Below are 14,562 nucleotides of genomic sequence, written 5' to 3'. Positions count from 1 at the left end.
CAGAGAGAGGCATTTGCCCTGAAAATCACTTGAAACCGCATCTCTGAGCCATTTCACTTGAAGGTGCTCCCTCAAAATTCCCCAAGGCAATCCCACACCTCCCTGCAGGAATTAGTAGCCTGGTCTAAAGGCAGGGGCAACTTTGGGGTAGGATAGAAGAATAACTTTGCCAAGGATCTATGTCTTTCCCTATGTATAATACAGATGTTGTTTGATCAARCCTTTCCCTTCTTAGCATACATTGCTGCATCCCCTCATTGCCTCAGCTGCTATTGCAAAGCACCTGGAAGAGACAGCAGCTCAGCTCTTCCCTTTGGTTTTGGTGCACTCTTCAAATTGGATGACAGAAATTGTGCAAATGCTGTACTTGGGATAATTATTTTTAAATGGATTAATTTTCCTTTCTCTGTTTGATACTCAGATTAAATATCCCAGCGTTTGGAACTGAACAAGGCTCTTTCACCTTTTTTTTAAAGTATATGCTTCCCACCTGTCTTGTTGCAAATAGTTCTTGGGGCTGAAATATTGGTTTAGAGCATAGTTTGGTTTCTGAATAGTCATCTGCTTATGTGCAATGGATTCTCCTCTTTGATGGATGATCACAGTTCACAGATGAGGTTTCCAGAGCAAATGAATTGTCCTCAGTTTTGCACATCTCTGTTTTCGACAGATGTTTGGCATGCAGCCGTTTCCTAGAATTTGCATAGTTATAAATTCTAGTGAATTTGGGTCACCAGAAATGGAGGATAGGGAGAAAAGTGTTATTTCATCCTAGCTTTTCAAGTGTAGTTTTTCTGTCTTGGAGACAGCTGGGCAAGACCTGCAGAAAATGGACAGGGTCCAGGAAGGAAGGTACACACTCGTTTTGGGCTCTGAATATCAGAAAGATCTCAGGGAAATCCTGAGCTTTTATGGCCACACATATGCAACAAATAGTTGCAGTGGCTTGGAAGCTGTATATAACTTTAACTTGGTGAAGCAACATCCCATGGGTTATCTGGAAAGTAACCATCTGGGCTCTGCCATGACTGATCTTATTTTGTCTTCRTACTAGTGACTGTGGAGGAATAGAACTTGAAGCTGTTTTTAAAAAGAAGAACAGGAACTTAGAGGAATCAGCCTACTTCTTCCCTTCACTTTGCTTCCAGGCTGCCTATCTTCTGGAGGTATCAGAACTATCCTCATGGCTAGATTTCTAGCATGGAAAGAGTGAAATTTGGAAATCCTGAACAAGTATCTTATTTTAAAAGTAACTTTAAAAAGTCTTGAAGGACTTGGAAATTGATTGAGATAAATCAAAGGATACTGTATAGTGTCTGAACAAAATGCTTTTCATTTTTGGACTCATCTGTTGGATAAATTTCCCAGACATGTGGACTTTGTTTAAACATTTAGTTCTATCACCAAATGAGTCCTATATGAGGAGCTGCACCTCCCACCTGAGAGCTGCTTTGGCTGACCTGTTCTTGCGACAGGAGAACTGAACTGATTAACMAGTCCGCAAAGCAAGGTTTATTTTGCTGCAGTAATTTGTGAGTGCTCRTTTTTATGCTTGAAGAGAAAAGCTAATAGTTTTCTTTTTCCCTCCCTTTTTTTGCTGCCTTTTCTTTCATTTTTGCTGCCTGCAATGGCAATAAAAAAAACAAAGGAAAGTGGAGGAAGGAAAACTGGTGTGACTCTATTGGGATCCTTGGGTAGCACTGCAGTGAGGTGTGAAGATATGGAGAAACTCCAGGAGTGAAGCACCTGGATGGTGCTCCGGGTCCAAGCTGCTGGTGCTGCCTCAGGCTTGCTGCAGTAGCTCATCTTGTAGGAGTAACTCCTCGCTCCTGCCTGAGCAGCTGGCAGAGGATTCTGTCAGTTGGGCAGTCTGGCCCCTTATGCATCTCACACGTAGTCCAAGGATTCTTGTCTGTGAGAACAGCTGACTCCTCCTCATATCTCTGTTGTCTTACAACACACATACAACTTGTAGGATGAAGCAGGTTTTGCAGAAGCCTTGAGAAGGGCTGCGTGCATGTCCRTTTGTCCTGCTGGCTTTGCAGAATGGCAGATGGAAGGGATCCTTGTGCTTGGAAGGGCAGGGGAGTGCCAGAGCACTCATGCCCATCCATGCCTCACTGCATGGTGGATCTGAGGACCCATCTGTGCCAACCAAATCTTACGACTCTTGCTCACGGTGCTTCCATGAATGCTTCAACCTCTCAACCCGCAGACAGGTGCAGAGTTGCTGCTGGGTTGGTTTACAAGTAACCTTCCAAGGGTTAATGTATTGTGAGAAGGTTGCAAAGGGTTGAAGCCTGGAATCCCCTCGATCCCTTGCCTGGAGAAACACAAAGTCCAATAAGCCAGCACCCCTGGATTCGTGTTGGGGGGGATTAATTCATGCACTTGATGTTAAAGCTTGTSCGAGAGGTTTGCATGGGGGGGCCATTGCTAGGGCTGGTTGGCCTCTCTAAATGGTTGCTAGGGCCCTGGCATCAAGGGCCAATGTAGCTGCCCACAGCCACGGTCACGGAGGGAATTACACAGCCACAAAGAAATTGTTATTCTACATAATCTGCTCTTTGGAGAGTGACTGTGGGGAAACAGGCTGGCCCCAGCATGCCGCCAGCTCTGTGATCATAGAAGCGTGCTGGCTGCAAAGATCGGCCAGGGCTCGCCTTCTGATCTGGGGACACCAGGGCTCGAGGCACTAATCTGCTTTATCAGCGATTTCTCTCTCCTGACACAAAGGTGTTTACTTGTTTTAACATCTCCCAGGACTCTATTTCTCCTTTTGTGTGGTCTTTATCCCCCGACGAGGGCTTTAGCCCAGATTACAGACAGAATTAAGGCATTTGGCGATGTGCCTCAGAACTGTGTGATGCTGGATCAAGGAGCAGAATGTAACAAAATAATGGAGGGAGATGCTGGGAGTGACCCCACTGCGGGATCCGTGCTGTTGGCTTTCAGGACTGCTTCATTGTCCTGAGAACCAAGAGCCTGTTGGAGAGGRGTGCCCCTGCAGCAGAGTTAGAAAAGCAGGTGCTTCAAGTTTTATTGTGTCCAGCATTTTTGATGTAGAGGGTGTGAGGAGAAGAAGAAGGAAGAAAAGGAGGGTTTGCAATAGGTGGCCGTTTCAAGCAGCTGGGCAGATTGTCCTCTCCATTCTCAAGAGTCTGTCATGTCTGGATGCCACTGGCTGCTGCAGCAGGTGGAGTGATACTGGGATGGGCTGTACCCTACATCTGATGCAATTTCATGTGACCCAGGAAACGGGCTCAAGCTTCTTGAAGTCTGGCAGGGTGGGACCTCACTAGGCACCATCCATCTGGTGAGCTGCTGGTTCTGCACATGAGCAAGCAGCAGAGTGATACTGCCACAAAGCACCCAGCATAGAGTTTCATGGAGATCTTGCTTTTGCTCTTTCACTACAAGAAATGAATTAAAAAGGAGGAAAGGGTAAAAAAAAAACCTAACTTTTGGAAGGTCATCCCTAGAGCAACCACCTTGGGGTGGTTGCTCTTGACATATCACTTTCAGCCCCAGATACGACGTTTGCAGAATGCAGTGTAAGGGGGTTGAAGGGAGCAGCCCGGGCAGTCTGCCGTAAGAGTCTGATTTGTCTGTGGATCTGTGCTGTGTGTCAAAGATCCAGGGAAATACCCCAGTGGGCAGTATTTTGAAGGACAGAGTATGGGATGGGATTGAACAGGTAAATGACTCTTGCAGATTATCTGGAGTTTGACTAAGTTGAAAGTTTTGTCCTTTGGAAGTGGAGCCATATAATTCAGAATASTGGTCATTTCTCCCAGGGAAAATGATCCCATTCTGCTGGAGGTCAGCTGCACCTGTACCTTGGCTCTTTCAGCTGGGACTCCTGCTGGTCAGTCCACTAACTTCATGACAGTTAGTGGCCCAATCAGTAGCAGAAGCTGGGGGTGGGAGAGGAAAACTGTGCAGGCTTTTGTATTCTGTTAAATCACAGAAATGAGATCTGAAAGAYTCTTGTGACACCGTCTCTGCCTTGGCCAGCTGATCTGTAAGGGGTTTTTGCTCTGAATGACTCTTCCCTGTTGTGTTTCATTACAGTGGTCAGCTGTTGACCTGTTTAGGGACCGACTTCCACCGTGGAGCTGGAGTCCTGGATGTATTCTACGAAACGCCTTCCCTTCTCCTTTCTTGTGGGTATGACACCTACATCCGCTACTGGGACATACGGACCAGCACCAGGTGAGCCTGCTGGCATCTGGGGCCCACACGAGGCTCCTGGACTCGCCTTGTGCAGTGTCTGGGAACTCAGCTCTGCTGAATCAGCTTCTTCAGGAAGACTGGATGGAGGAGTGGAGGCTCACCCCGCTCAGGTTTGTGTTGTCCTTGCAGGAAGTGTGTCCAGGAGTGGGAAGAGCCCCATGACAGTGCTCTGTACTGCATAAGGAGCGATAAGAACCATATGATTGCCAGCGGCTCTTCCTACTATGGTGTAGTACGCCTCTGGGATAAGCGGCAGACTCGGTGCCTGCAGGTGAGCACCAGCGGGAGGCTGGGCAGCAGCAGAGCTCTTCAGCTGTTCTCTGGCAGCCTCTTGGCTCATGCCTGCTGGGAAAAAGAAAGAGGGGCTGCTGGGCTGTCTTTGGGGCTAGTCTACCRTGGCAAACCTAACGTATATGGAGGGAAAACCTGCTTTTCTCAGACATCTCAGCCTTTGGGTCTGTAACACTGGCCAGGGTCTTTGGGCTGAGCTCTTCTCTGAAAGATGGATTCTCCTGTTTTCTTGCAGAGCTTTCACCTGTCTTCACCCACCAGCAGCCCAGTGTACTGTCTCCGTTTCAGTACCACCCACCTGTATGCTGCCCTGGCGTCAGCCCTGCACGTCCTGGACTTCACAGCCTYGTGAAGGGCACCACAGCTGCTTCTGGTGACCCCAACTCAGCAGAGCTGACACTTGGCTCAGGGAATTGCAGGGCAGGAGAGGTGAGAAAGGCCCACAAAGCTTCTGAAGGGACTTTTTTGCCTCCCAGAAAGCTACAACGAAGAGTGCACAAAGGGCCAAACTTTCTCAACCTCACCTGCCTGTTAGTGAAAAAAGCAGGCCATTTGTCCTTTACCCTTTTTATTTTGTGCAAGTCAGGGTTTGTTTTATTAACTGTGTTCCTTTTTTTTTTTTTTTTTTTTTTTTTTTTTTTTTTTTTTTTTTCTTTTTTTTTTCCCTTCTTTTTATTTTTTTCCTGCGGATGCAGCATTTGAGGGGCAAGTTGAGCCAGAATGCCCCACCAGCTGGGTGCTGGTCAGGTTGAGATCAGCCAAGCTCTAAGGATGTGAAGCAAGTCTATGCTGTATGTGGGGTGGACTGATTTGGTGGAAAGGAAAGGTGCCTGGAGCGAGGCCCACCTTTCTCCTTAACTTGCTTTCCTAACAGCTGCTTGTGTTGTCCTTCACAGCCAARAGCAACAATTGAGCTAAAAGGCAGAGCCAGCCCTGCTTTCAGTGTGCCTCCCCAAGCTGGCTGTCAGGTCAGGCTGTGCACTGGGCAGGGCTGAAATGGTCGTGTTTTGCTAAATAAAACTGAAAGGCAACAAAAGAGATTGTACGTTTTGTTTCAAGCTCCGAAGGGCTGTGATTTTACCTGTTGATTAGAGGGGCCTGGCTGGGTGGGGGACGTTGGACCTATTTTCAAAGGCTGTCTCCATTTCTAATARATCTCTGTCCCTGGCTATACCCTGTGACACTGCTGCATTGAAGGCAGGTCCTGGGAGCTTGGATCTCCCATCACTTTTTCAAACAAGAATTCAAAAAGTAGGATCTGTGRCTCATTTGGTGCCTGTGTAATGAAGCAGCAAACCAGACTAGTGCAAACACCTGGATATGATTTACTGGGATCCTGTAGGCACATCCAAGTGGGCTCTGCTCCTTCTGAACCTGGTGTGGGTCTCTGAACAACCATAAGTTTCAGTGTGCTCTGTGCTGTCTGGATGATGTGGATAATGTGCTSTGAGTGAATATGGTAGTGTCTGGGGTCTGTCCCTCCTTGGGGAAGGAAGTGTGGGAACCCTGCTTGGTTCTGAGTTTGGGTATCCTGGATAGGTAAAAGAGAGGTTTGTATCGCAAACTGAGAGCACTTCTAGGGTGAGCTGTGCAGCATAATGCTTTGTTAGAACTTAGTTCATTTCCACTGTCAAGAGGCTACTCTTCCCTTGTGATGCACAAGAATTGGAGGTATATGTTTGCTGGAGCCCTGGACTCTTAGGAATTGTGGTTTGAAAGCAGCCTTGTCAGGGGAGCTATGCTGGGAGCCCATGAGCAGCTCACTTGAAGGTRGGGTTTGTAGGTTTTTTTTGGTAGTAACTGTTCAAGTATGAACTGGGACGGAACAACCTTCAGAAATCTAAGCAGGGGGACAGCTGTTGGAGAGGAGTTGCTAAAGCAGCACTGTTGGGGTGTTGTCCCTGTGCAGTGAGGTTTGCARTGGGCCATGTTTGTGCCTTCACAGAACAGTGGGCAGCTGTTGCTCCCGAGCTGCCCAGCGGCGTGGCCACTGCCTCCCCTTTGTGCCATGCAAATGGAGGCAGCTGCATGTTGGTTCCTGTGCTCTGCACAGCCCTGTCACCTTGTGCATGGCTGGCACTAAGGGAGCAGCTGCTTGTCYTCCTCTTTACCCTGTTTCATAGGCTATGCCCACTCAGGTCTAAGAACTGATGCTGTTTACAGAGATATCAAAGTCACCAGAGCATCCTTCTGACTGCATGGAGGACCTGCGTAACTGCACAGGAGGGAGCTGCTTCCAGGCACATCCCAGGCAAGTAACGGGTGTGAGGAGGGAGCTCTTGTTTTCCAAACATTACTGCCTTCAGCAGTGATGGCAGACGGGGAATTCCCAAGGTGTCATGTTGCTCATGGAGCATGGGGATGGGGCTGCTGGTTGTGAATGTGGTGTGCTTCCTTTGCATGTTACAGCTTCTCACAATTCATGGAAGGATCATCCCCATCCTTGGAAGTTCCCAGCCAGGTTGGATGRGGCTTTCAGCAGTCTGCTGTAGTGAAAGGTGTCCCTGCCCGTGACAGGGGGCTTAGAACTAGATGATCTTTAAGGTCCATTCCAACACAAACCATTCTGTGGTTTTATAAAATGTCTGCAGAAATCAGCAGACCAGGCAGCAGAAAGGTCAACTGCCCTGCATCTCCCTGGGCCTACAGAGATTCCTCCAAATGGCTCTGTTAACAACAGAATGCATTTTTATTGGATAAGGCAAAATAAACACCATGAAGCTGTGCCAGAGAGCTGCCCCTCACCTCAGCCTCTTAGCAGCCACTGCCTACTGGGTCTTACAGTCTCCATCCCCACTGTTAGCTGCCTTTATCTTCTTCAGCTCCTTCTGCAGCTGCTCTTCTGCAGCCAGGATCTCCTTTGGCTTCTGGTACTGTAGGACAGAGAGAAATGCCCTTAGCACTCCTGAACTCCAGTTCAGCCTCTGCTCCAAGCACACCAACTGGGACCTGTTGCTGCCAGCCCAGCAGGGGCCCTCCTGCCAAGGGAGGCAATGCCATTACCAGCTGCCTCTGAAGCCCATTTAGAGAGGTGGTGCCATGAAGCAAGAGACGTGCCAAGTTCTGGACTGTCTTTCACAGTGCAAATAAAACTTTCCAGTTAGATGTGGAATCCTGGCCCCCACCATCCCCTCTGCAATATCCTGGCAAGCAGATACTTGCTGTGCTCACTGACTGTATGCTCACAAGTGTTTTTCTAATATATATATATAAATATAAAAAATGTGGGGTTTTTTTAATGCAGAGGAAAGTAGGAGTTGCAGTTCCTCTGTCTTTCCCTCAGAGGCCTCTCACCCAGCTGCAGCTTAGTGGTAGATGCAGGTGCTTATTGCAAGGTCTGGCCAGTAGCAAACAGAACTAAGGAGGACTCAAGGTGCTCCTCTTGGCCAGTTTCCTGCGCATGTGCAGCCCAGCTCTGCTGCCAGGTTTCCCACGGAGGGCGTGCTTTCTGTGTAGCTGACTTCTGCAGTAAGACAAGCACCTGTTGCTCAGAAGCATCTGTCTGCTCCTTGCAACAAGAAGTGGGTGCCCACGTTGCTAGTCTCTTGCTTCCACCATGTATGTGGAAGTGTTTCTTTCTGACACAAAGCAGCAGGTAATTTTTTTTAAGATGTGAGGCCTTGAAGTACAGCAGGTCCTTGGACTATTACGCTCTGAGACAAGAGAAACTTAGTGTCACAGAGTGAAGGCTTGCTCAGGCCTGATGAAGGGAATACATGGAAACTAGGCCGTGACAGACACTCTGCCACCTGCATGTCACCTTGAGCAGCAGGCAGGGCCCCTTCTGCAGCCTGGGATGTCTTGGCTAGTGTCAGCATGCCCAGTGTAATCTGAAACTCCCACCAACTGTGACAGAGAAGGGGCTGSATGGGTGACCCTCAGCAGATCTCCCTGCTCTGCCTCATTTCTCCACGTGTAAGAACTTCAGCTTCTTTGTGGACATAAAGAGAAGGACAAAGTGCTGTTCTTCATGGCTAATGCCTCACCGTGATGATCAGGGTATTGTTGGCATGGGTGAAGCTCAGGGCGGCTGCATCCAAGGGAAGGTGGTATCGGTCCAGGTCAGGAATAGTGAACTTTTTATAGTACCTATAAATGAGAGAGGAGACAGAAATAAGGACGGTGAGCTTCTGTTCCCCAACTAGCAGTGCTGAGACACAGACTGTTGTTCTGCAAGGTGTAGATGAGGACAGTAGATCTCTCAGGGTTGGCAGGAGGCCCTTGTGCCATGTTGTGTGCCTGCTGGTGCTCCCAGGTTGGCAGGARCACTAGAAAAAAACTCCAAACTGGAAATCAGAGCTGGCAAAGTCCTGAAGAGCTTTGGTGCATGAGAGCAAGCTTGGTCCCTCCAGCTTGCCGATATGTAGTGCCAKGTATGGTTAAAGATAGTCTGTCAAGGTGTTCCTTGTCTTTTGCCCTGCTCATGGCTTCTCATTCCCTCTAAGTAGCAGCTTCCTTTAGCTTTTATCAAAATAGCTGTCAAAGCTCTTGTGCCATATGACTTACTTTCCTCATGATGAACCATTCTGTGTTGCAATCCTTCCTAAACCCTTATTTTTATATTCTTGCTTTGGTGGCACGGTGGTGCTCAGGCATACCCCTGAGCAAGATCTCCAGGTATCACTGCCCACAGTCACCTGAGCCTCTGCCCTGCAGGATCTCCATGCAGCCCCCATGGTGGCTGTGGTGCTTCTCTGCACTTCCAGCACTCCTAGCTGTTCCTTCCCTGATCTCTATCCCAGTCTTCTATCCAAGCAGAGGACAGAGAGGTTTTTGCCAGCTAAGAGATTTCCTAAGACTTTGGAGCCAGAATCCTGTAGACATGTGTCCGTGTTTGCCTGAGATCTTCTGTGCTTGGCATGGCTGGCCCTGCRTCTACGGCTTCTCTCTGGGACTCCACCAAATACACTGGCTGGTGGTCCTGTGGCTCTGCCCATCCAGAGGCATGGCTGGATTCTCAGTCTCTTCCAGCACTCTTGTGGGCAATCCTCTCCAAAGAATTGACCTGTAGCTGGTACTGAGGTGCCTGGAGCAGAGTGGGAAACAGACAGCGGTTGCTACCATGTCATGAGGGTGGTTCTCAATTTAGCTGGCTGTGTGTGAGGCTTGGCCTCTCTAGCTACCTCTGCCCAAATTACAGTTTATTTTCCAAGTCACGGTGAAAACAGCTACAAAGGGCAAATGGCTCTCCCGGTGCAGTGGGAGGAATGTACATGGCTTGTTACCGCAGGGCTCAAACCGTTCTGTGTTGTCACTGCTGTCGGTATTTGGAAAAGGTGGCAGACATGGATAATAAGGGAGATGTCAAAGGTTAAACAGCAGAGATTAGATGAACACAAAGACATGTTAAGGAAGTGTTAACTTCTTACCGATTAGACAAAAAAAAAGCAGTACACAGAAAAAACCCACTGTTTCAAAGGGCCTTGGGAATCATCAATGAAACAGCAGCGTTCTGCTGCCCCAGGACTAAGGAGAAGGGGAGAAGAATAGCCTTGGCTGGCCTCAAACTAAAATCTGTGACAAGATCAAAGGAAACCAGATCTGCCTTGCCACCCCCTCCTCCTCCTAACATTACCACTGCCTCTCACTACAATAATTGAATCAGGTTTGGTGTTTGGGGAGGTGGCTTTCTGGGTTTGTTTTTAGAGTTCAGTTTAATGGATTTATTTTACAGCAAGAGGTTTTAAGCAAATCCCACTTGAGCAGCCCTTGCCGTGGCCAGAGGGAATGGGACTGACTGGTGGAAGTGAAGAGCTCCTGTCTGGGCTGGGGATGTGGCTGATGGGTGGTTATCACAGCTGATGCAGGCTGATTCTCTGCCCTCGCCTCTCACCCCATGGCCAAGGGCAGTATTACACTCTGAGCCCGAGTCCTGGCCTGAGATCCACAGCATGTATGTGAAATCACCTCTCTTATTTTCCTACTGGAAACCCACTTTTTGTCAGCCTGTAGGGAAAACTGCTACTGGTATGCTGAGAATTTAGAGCTGAGCTATTCAGTAGTGACTTGGCAGCCCATCCTGTTACTTGTGCCTCTGGCTGGCGGTCAGCACAGCTCTGTTGCTCAGAAGCAGCGTGGCTGAATTCCAAGGGTTGGAGAGGCTCCGAGGCTTCCTTTCTCTCCCGTAGTGATGTGCACTCTCTCTGTGGATTCCATGCTGTTGTTGCTATCTTGGAATTAGTTGCTGAGTGGTGCCTTGCCCTGGCTGAGACCCAGGAGAAATGATCTAAGACATCCTGGAGCCTGTACTAAGTGTGCTTGTGCTGGAGTCTGTCCCTGATCCCTACTGACAGCAACGTCATTCTTGTCCCCAGTGAGGTGGCTTTCAGCTTTAATTGTAAAAGTCCTTAAGATACAGACCATGAGTTGCTGTTGGGTCCTGTAACTCAGATTTCTTACACTAGTCTGTGAGAGAATGTCAGCTGCTTATGGGGGACTCTCCTGAGAGCAGTACAAAAAATCCTGAAGTCAGGTAGGGTGTAGGTAAAGCCTCAGTGCTACATTATAATCTTACAGCACCTAAGCGGGAAGTTCTTACCTATGCAGGCAAGGACCTTCCCACATACACACCATGATCAGTAGGACTGGGATAAATAAGCCTGTCTGCGACACTATGTGGTTGATTTAGGACCAAGTACTCCATTCCTGTCCTAGCTCCATGCGTATCCACATGTGGCCAACGGGAGACTCATTCATCTTTTGCTACATAGGTCTCCCTACTAAAGCACCACTGTTCCGTGAATCCCTCTGTGTGCATTTAGGYCACCTTTCTGTATTAGAGCTGTAATTGCTTGCTGTTTCTATGGGGTAAYTCCCCTCTTCCCAGCCTTCTGGTTTTGAGCCCCAGGTGTGCTGATGTGCAGAGCTCCAGCAGCCCTTTGCCGGGAGACTCGTGGGTGACAAGTGGCGAAGCCCTTGGCAGCCGAGCAACCGCAGTTCTGTGCCGACAGCACCACCTACAGCCACTTCCATCAGCTTCCCTTGTGCTACCAAGGCTCTCCGTGTGCACTCACTTCCCAATACCACAGCTCGTCTTGGATTATCTGAGGCTGTAGATGCTTTGGGACACTGTGTGTTTCATTCCATGTGAGATGCCATGTACTGACACAATACTATATATAGCTTTCAAAGCATTTTCCATGTTTTTTCTCCAATTTCAAGTATCTTTTGGCAGAACACCATGATGCTTCCTTTCTAGACACAGTCTTTTTTGCTTGCTACCACTAAATTATATCACTGGCATTGTGACTATAGGACATGTTTATGCAGGGAGATATGTCTGTCTAGGTGCCCATGACTTTGCTGTACTTGCTGAATCCTGCAGCATTCTGAGATGCAGAGACCAAATCAGAGGGAGATGATGGAATGTTCTAACTTCAAGAGATCTGCAAGGCGCTTACTTTGTTTTTCTAAGGAAGTGACATCTGACAGGGCAAGAGCAGAGCAAGCAACACTCTACTGGAGCCAAGATGAGTTTGCAAAGGCCAGTGCAGAGCTTGAGGGGCCCTAYTGCAAATGTGTCTGAGACAGCTGGGAGTGGAAATTGGGCAGCAGGAGATGGGTTTGCAAGGTGGGGTCCTCAGCCCTTGCACACTAGGGATAAAGGCAAGAAGGGACAGCTCCCTGTGCAATCACTGTCTGCCCTCTGTGCCAGCCCACCCCAAGGGACTGCCAGCACTACAGTGCTGTCCTTACTGACTTCTTGTTGGTGGTCCGGATGACACAGCAGCGCTGCTCCTCCTCCACGGAGACGCTGTAGACCTCCTTGGGGTAGGGAAGGTTACGGATCCGCCACTGGAAGCTGCTCAGGGTATCCTTCCTCATGAAGATAGGCTACAGCAAACAAGTACCTTTAGCAAGGCCCCTCCAGCTGTCTCCTCTCCTCCCTGTCTCCTTCCTGTAGTACCTTGTGAGCCTCCACATGGGAATAGCTGTTCTTTCACACTGGAGCATTAGGGAGTAGCTCAAGAAGCTGCCTGAGCACCACTTTCCTAGAGCTAGGGCTGCTCTGCCTTTACCCAGGGCACTGCTTGCAGGAGGCTGAAAGTGTTCAGTGAGGAAGCCTTGCAGTACAGGGTTACAGGGAAACTGGACCTCTTCCTCACAAGCAATCAAATATTGAGCTCTGTCTGTTCTAGGAGCCTGCTGGATTCAGTCCTAGCTCTGCCCCAATTTGCACAGAGCTGTGCTTGTGTTTCAAATCTGTAGAAAAGATGGGGAGAGACTAAAACATCTGCCCCCTAAGCTAGAGGGGTGTGAAGATGAAACAGGCTGTGCTCTATTAGGGAGAAGCCTATGCAGTGCCTGTGCCTTTCATTGCTATCACCTCTGTTTTCTATCCCCTGACCTGTCCTGGCACTGATGCTYCTGTCAGCCTGCTCTTTCAAGCCAGCATAGTAGCTGGCCAGCACAGCGGTACAGTTTCTCTACTTAAGGAAACTACAGATCTTTTGAAGACCACTAAAGAACCTAAGCTGTGCCTTCTTTCTAATCAGCCCAGCAGTTTTGGGGTGATTTGTAGCAGAGTGCTTGGTGCATTAAGGCTGTCTCTTGGTGATCTATGCTCTACCAACTACTGCTGTAACCACAAGACAAGGCAGTTTTAGGTGCAGTGGTACCTGCAGACCCTGACATACATTTGAGCTGCTCTCTGTTATAAGCTCTGACTCCAGTGCTCCCAGGAGCGGCGAGGTTGGCTCTCCCACTTCCACCTGCCACTTGCCGGTGCCCCCAAGAGTGTTCTTCTCTCGCCATTTTCTACCTGTGGAAGAAAGAAGGGTTTGCATTCTTTTGCTCTATAAGAACTCCAGCAACTGACTGCGAAAGCTGCCCACCCCCAGCACACTGTGATGATATGAATATACATATCTTAATTCCAGTAATTTCCACTTTGGTGTGAATTGATCTGTTAGTTGGCCTATTCCTAGGTCAGAAATTCTGTACTGAATGCCTCTCTTTTTACTAAAATTGCACCTCTCTTTGGTGCTGAAGCCATGATGGGGTTGCAACAGGTGCCATGCTGCAGCTGATGTGGTTTTGGACAAGAGCCATAATCGACACCTTGTTTGCGGTTACAGAAGCCACTAAAAAGCATATTACAACCCTTCATGTGGTACAGAAGGTGCCTGGCACTTACGGTGGCAATCCTGTCTAGTCCGAGTATGCTGTGACAGATGGGATATTTGGGGAAGATCCTGGGCTAAAGCAAGGTCTGCTATGCCATGAAAATCAGAGAACCCTGGCTGCAAACTGAACCCTACTTCCGTCCCTACAAAATTCCGCTACAGACATGCCTGTCTCCCAGAACAGGTAGGGATGATTTGTTCCTGACCAGGTAGTCCCTCTCAACCGCCCAGACTTGAAGGTATAGACCCTGTGGTTCTGCCCCGACCCATGTCTGCTGGGAGCCAGCTGAGAGCACCACTTACTCATTAACTGGCCAGTCTTAATGTCGTACTCTTCGGCCATCTCCTTCCCATCCTCGAACAAGTAGTGAATCTTCCGCTTCCCTAGAGGCAAGGCAGGTGGTGAGRGGAAACTGGATACACCTACGTCTGGATGTAGGGCTCTGTCCCACTGTCTGGGGCCCTATCCCATTGTTCGCGACCGCGTCCCACTGCCTGGGGGGACGGGGGCACTGCCCCGTGCGCCCGCGTTGATGGCCTTGTGTCCTTCCCTGGGGCTGTGCCCGGGAGCGCTCCCCTCCGCGCCCGCTCGCTGCAGGACCGCCCCAAACCCCGCGACGGGGGCAGGCGGGGGCTATCCCGACCCTCGCCCCGCGGTTACCGTCCTGCACCAGCACCGTCTTGCCGGCCGCCCGCAGCCGCTCCAGCCAGCTCGGCACCGCCATGGCGGCCCCGCCGTCGCCGCGGCAACGCGGAAACTTCCGCCCGCCGCCCGGAAGCGCTTCCGGCCCGGCCGAGGCGAGCGCGGCCTGTCCGGGGCGGCCCCGGCCCCGCTTGGTACGGGACTGTTCCCCTCTCCGGCAGCGCTCCTCTGGGCCCCGCTTGGTACGGGACTGTTCCCCTCTCCGGC

At 49.6% G+C, this 14,562-nt stretch overlaps 3 protein-coding genes across 4 annotated transcripts in view; 2 read left to right on the top strand and 1 right to left on the bottom strand.

Annotated features, from left to right (window-relative positions):
• The window catches only part of FBXW4 (F-box and WD repeat domain containing 4), a 58,220-nt gene extending 52,657 nt beyond the window's left edge, over nucleotides 1-5,563 (top strand). The window contains exons 7-9 of the mRNA XM_057380217.1: nucleotides 4,075-4,215; nucleotides 4,366-4,507; nucleotides 4,763-5,563. Coding sequence (XP_057236200.1) covers nucleotides 4,075-4,215; nucleotides 4,366-4,507; nucleotides 4,763-4,879 — 400 coding nt within the window. The 3' untranslated portion in view covers nucleotides 4,880-5,563. The remainder of the gene's footprint in view (nucleotides 1-4,074; nucleotides 4,216-4,365; nucleotides 4,508-4,762) is intronic.
• A 1,640-nt stretch (nucleotides 5,564-7,203) lies between these two features.
• Nucleotides 7,204-14,427, bottom strand: DPCD (deleted in primary ciliary dyskinesia homolog (mouse)). Of its 2 annotated transcripts, none has more exons than XM_057380244.1 (6): nucleotides 14,314-14,427; nucleotides 13,956-14,036; nucleotides 13,146-13,288; nucleotides 12,227-12,360; nucleotides 8,514-8,616; nucleotides 7,204-7,400 (listed from the first exon to the last, which is right to left on the bottom strand). In XM_057380244.1, exons 1-6 carry the CDS (start codon nucleotides 14,375-14,377, stop codon nucleotides 7,296-7,298), a joined length of 630 nt encoding a protein of 209 aa, XP_057236227.1. In that variant the 5' UTR covers nucleotides 14,378-14,427; the 3' UTR covers nucleotides 7,204-7,295. The 2 variants fall into 2 exon arrangements, with proteins under 2 accessions (XP_057236227.1, XP_057236236.1); XM_057380253.1 differs by having other exon boundaries at nucleotides 13,164-13,288.
• Nucleotides 14,428-14,436: 9 nt separating this feature from the next.
• Nucleotides 14,437-14,562, top strand: part of POLL (DNA polymerase lambda) — an 11,247-nt gene continuing 11,121 nt past the window's right edge. Inside the window, exon 1 of the mRNA XM_057380188.1 lies at nucleotides 14,437-14,489. The gene's annotated coding sequence lies outside the window, so the exon portion shown is untranslated. The remainder of the gene's footprint in view (nucleotides 14,490-14,562) is intronic.

Source organism: Malurus melanocephalus, unplaced genomic scaffold (assembly GCF_030028575.1).
Source record: "Malurus melanocephalus ecotype Western Australia unplaced genomic scaffold, MMel_1.1 scaffold_12, whole genome shotgun sequence".
NCBI classification, from domain to species: Eukaryota; Metazoa; Chordata; class Aves; order Passeriformes; family Maluridae; genus Malurus; species Malurus melanocephalus.
This window is presented reverse-complemented; position numbering and strand designations above follow the sequence as displayed.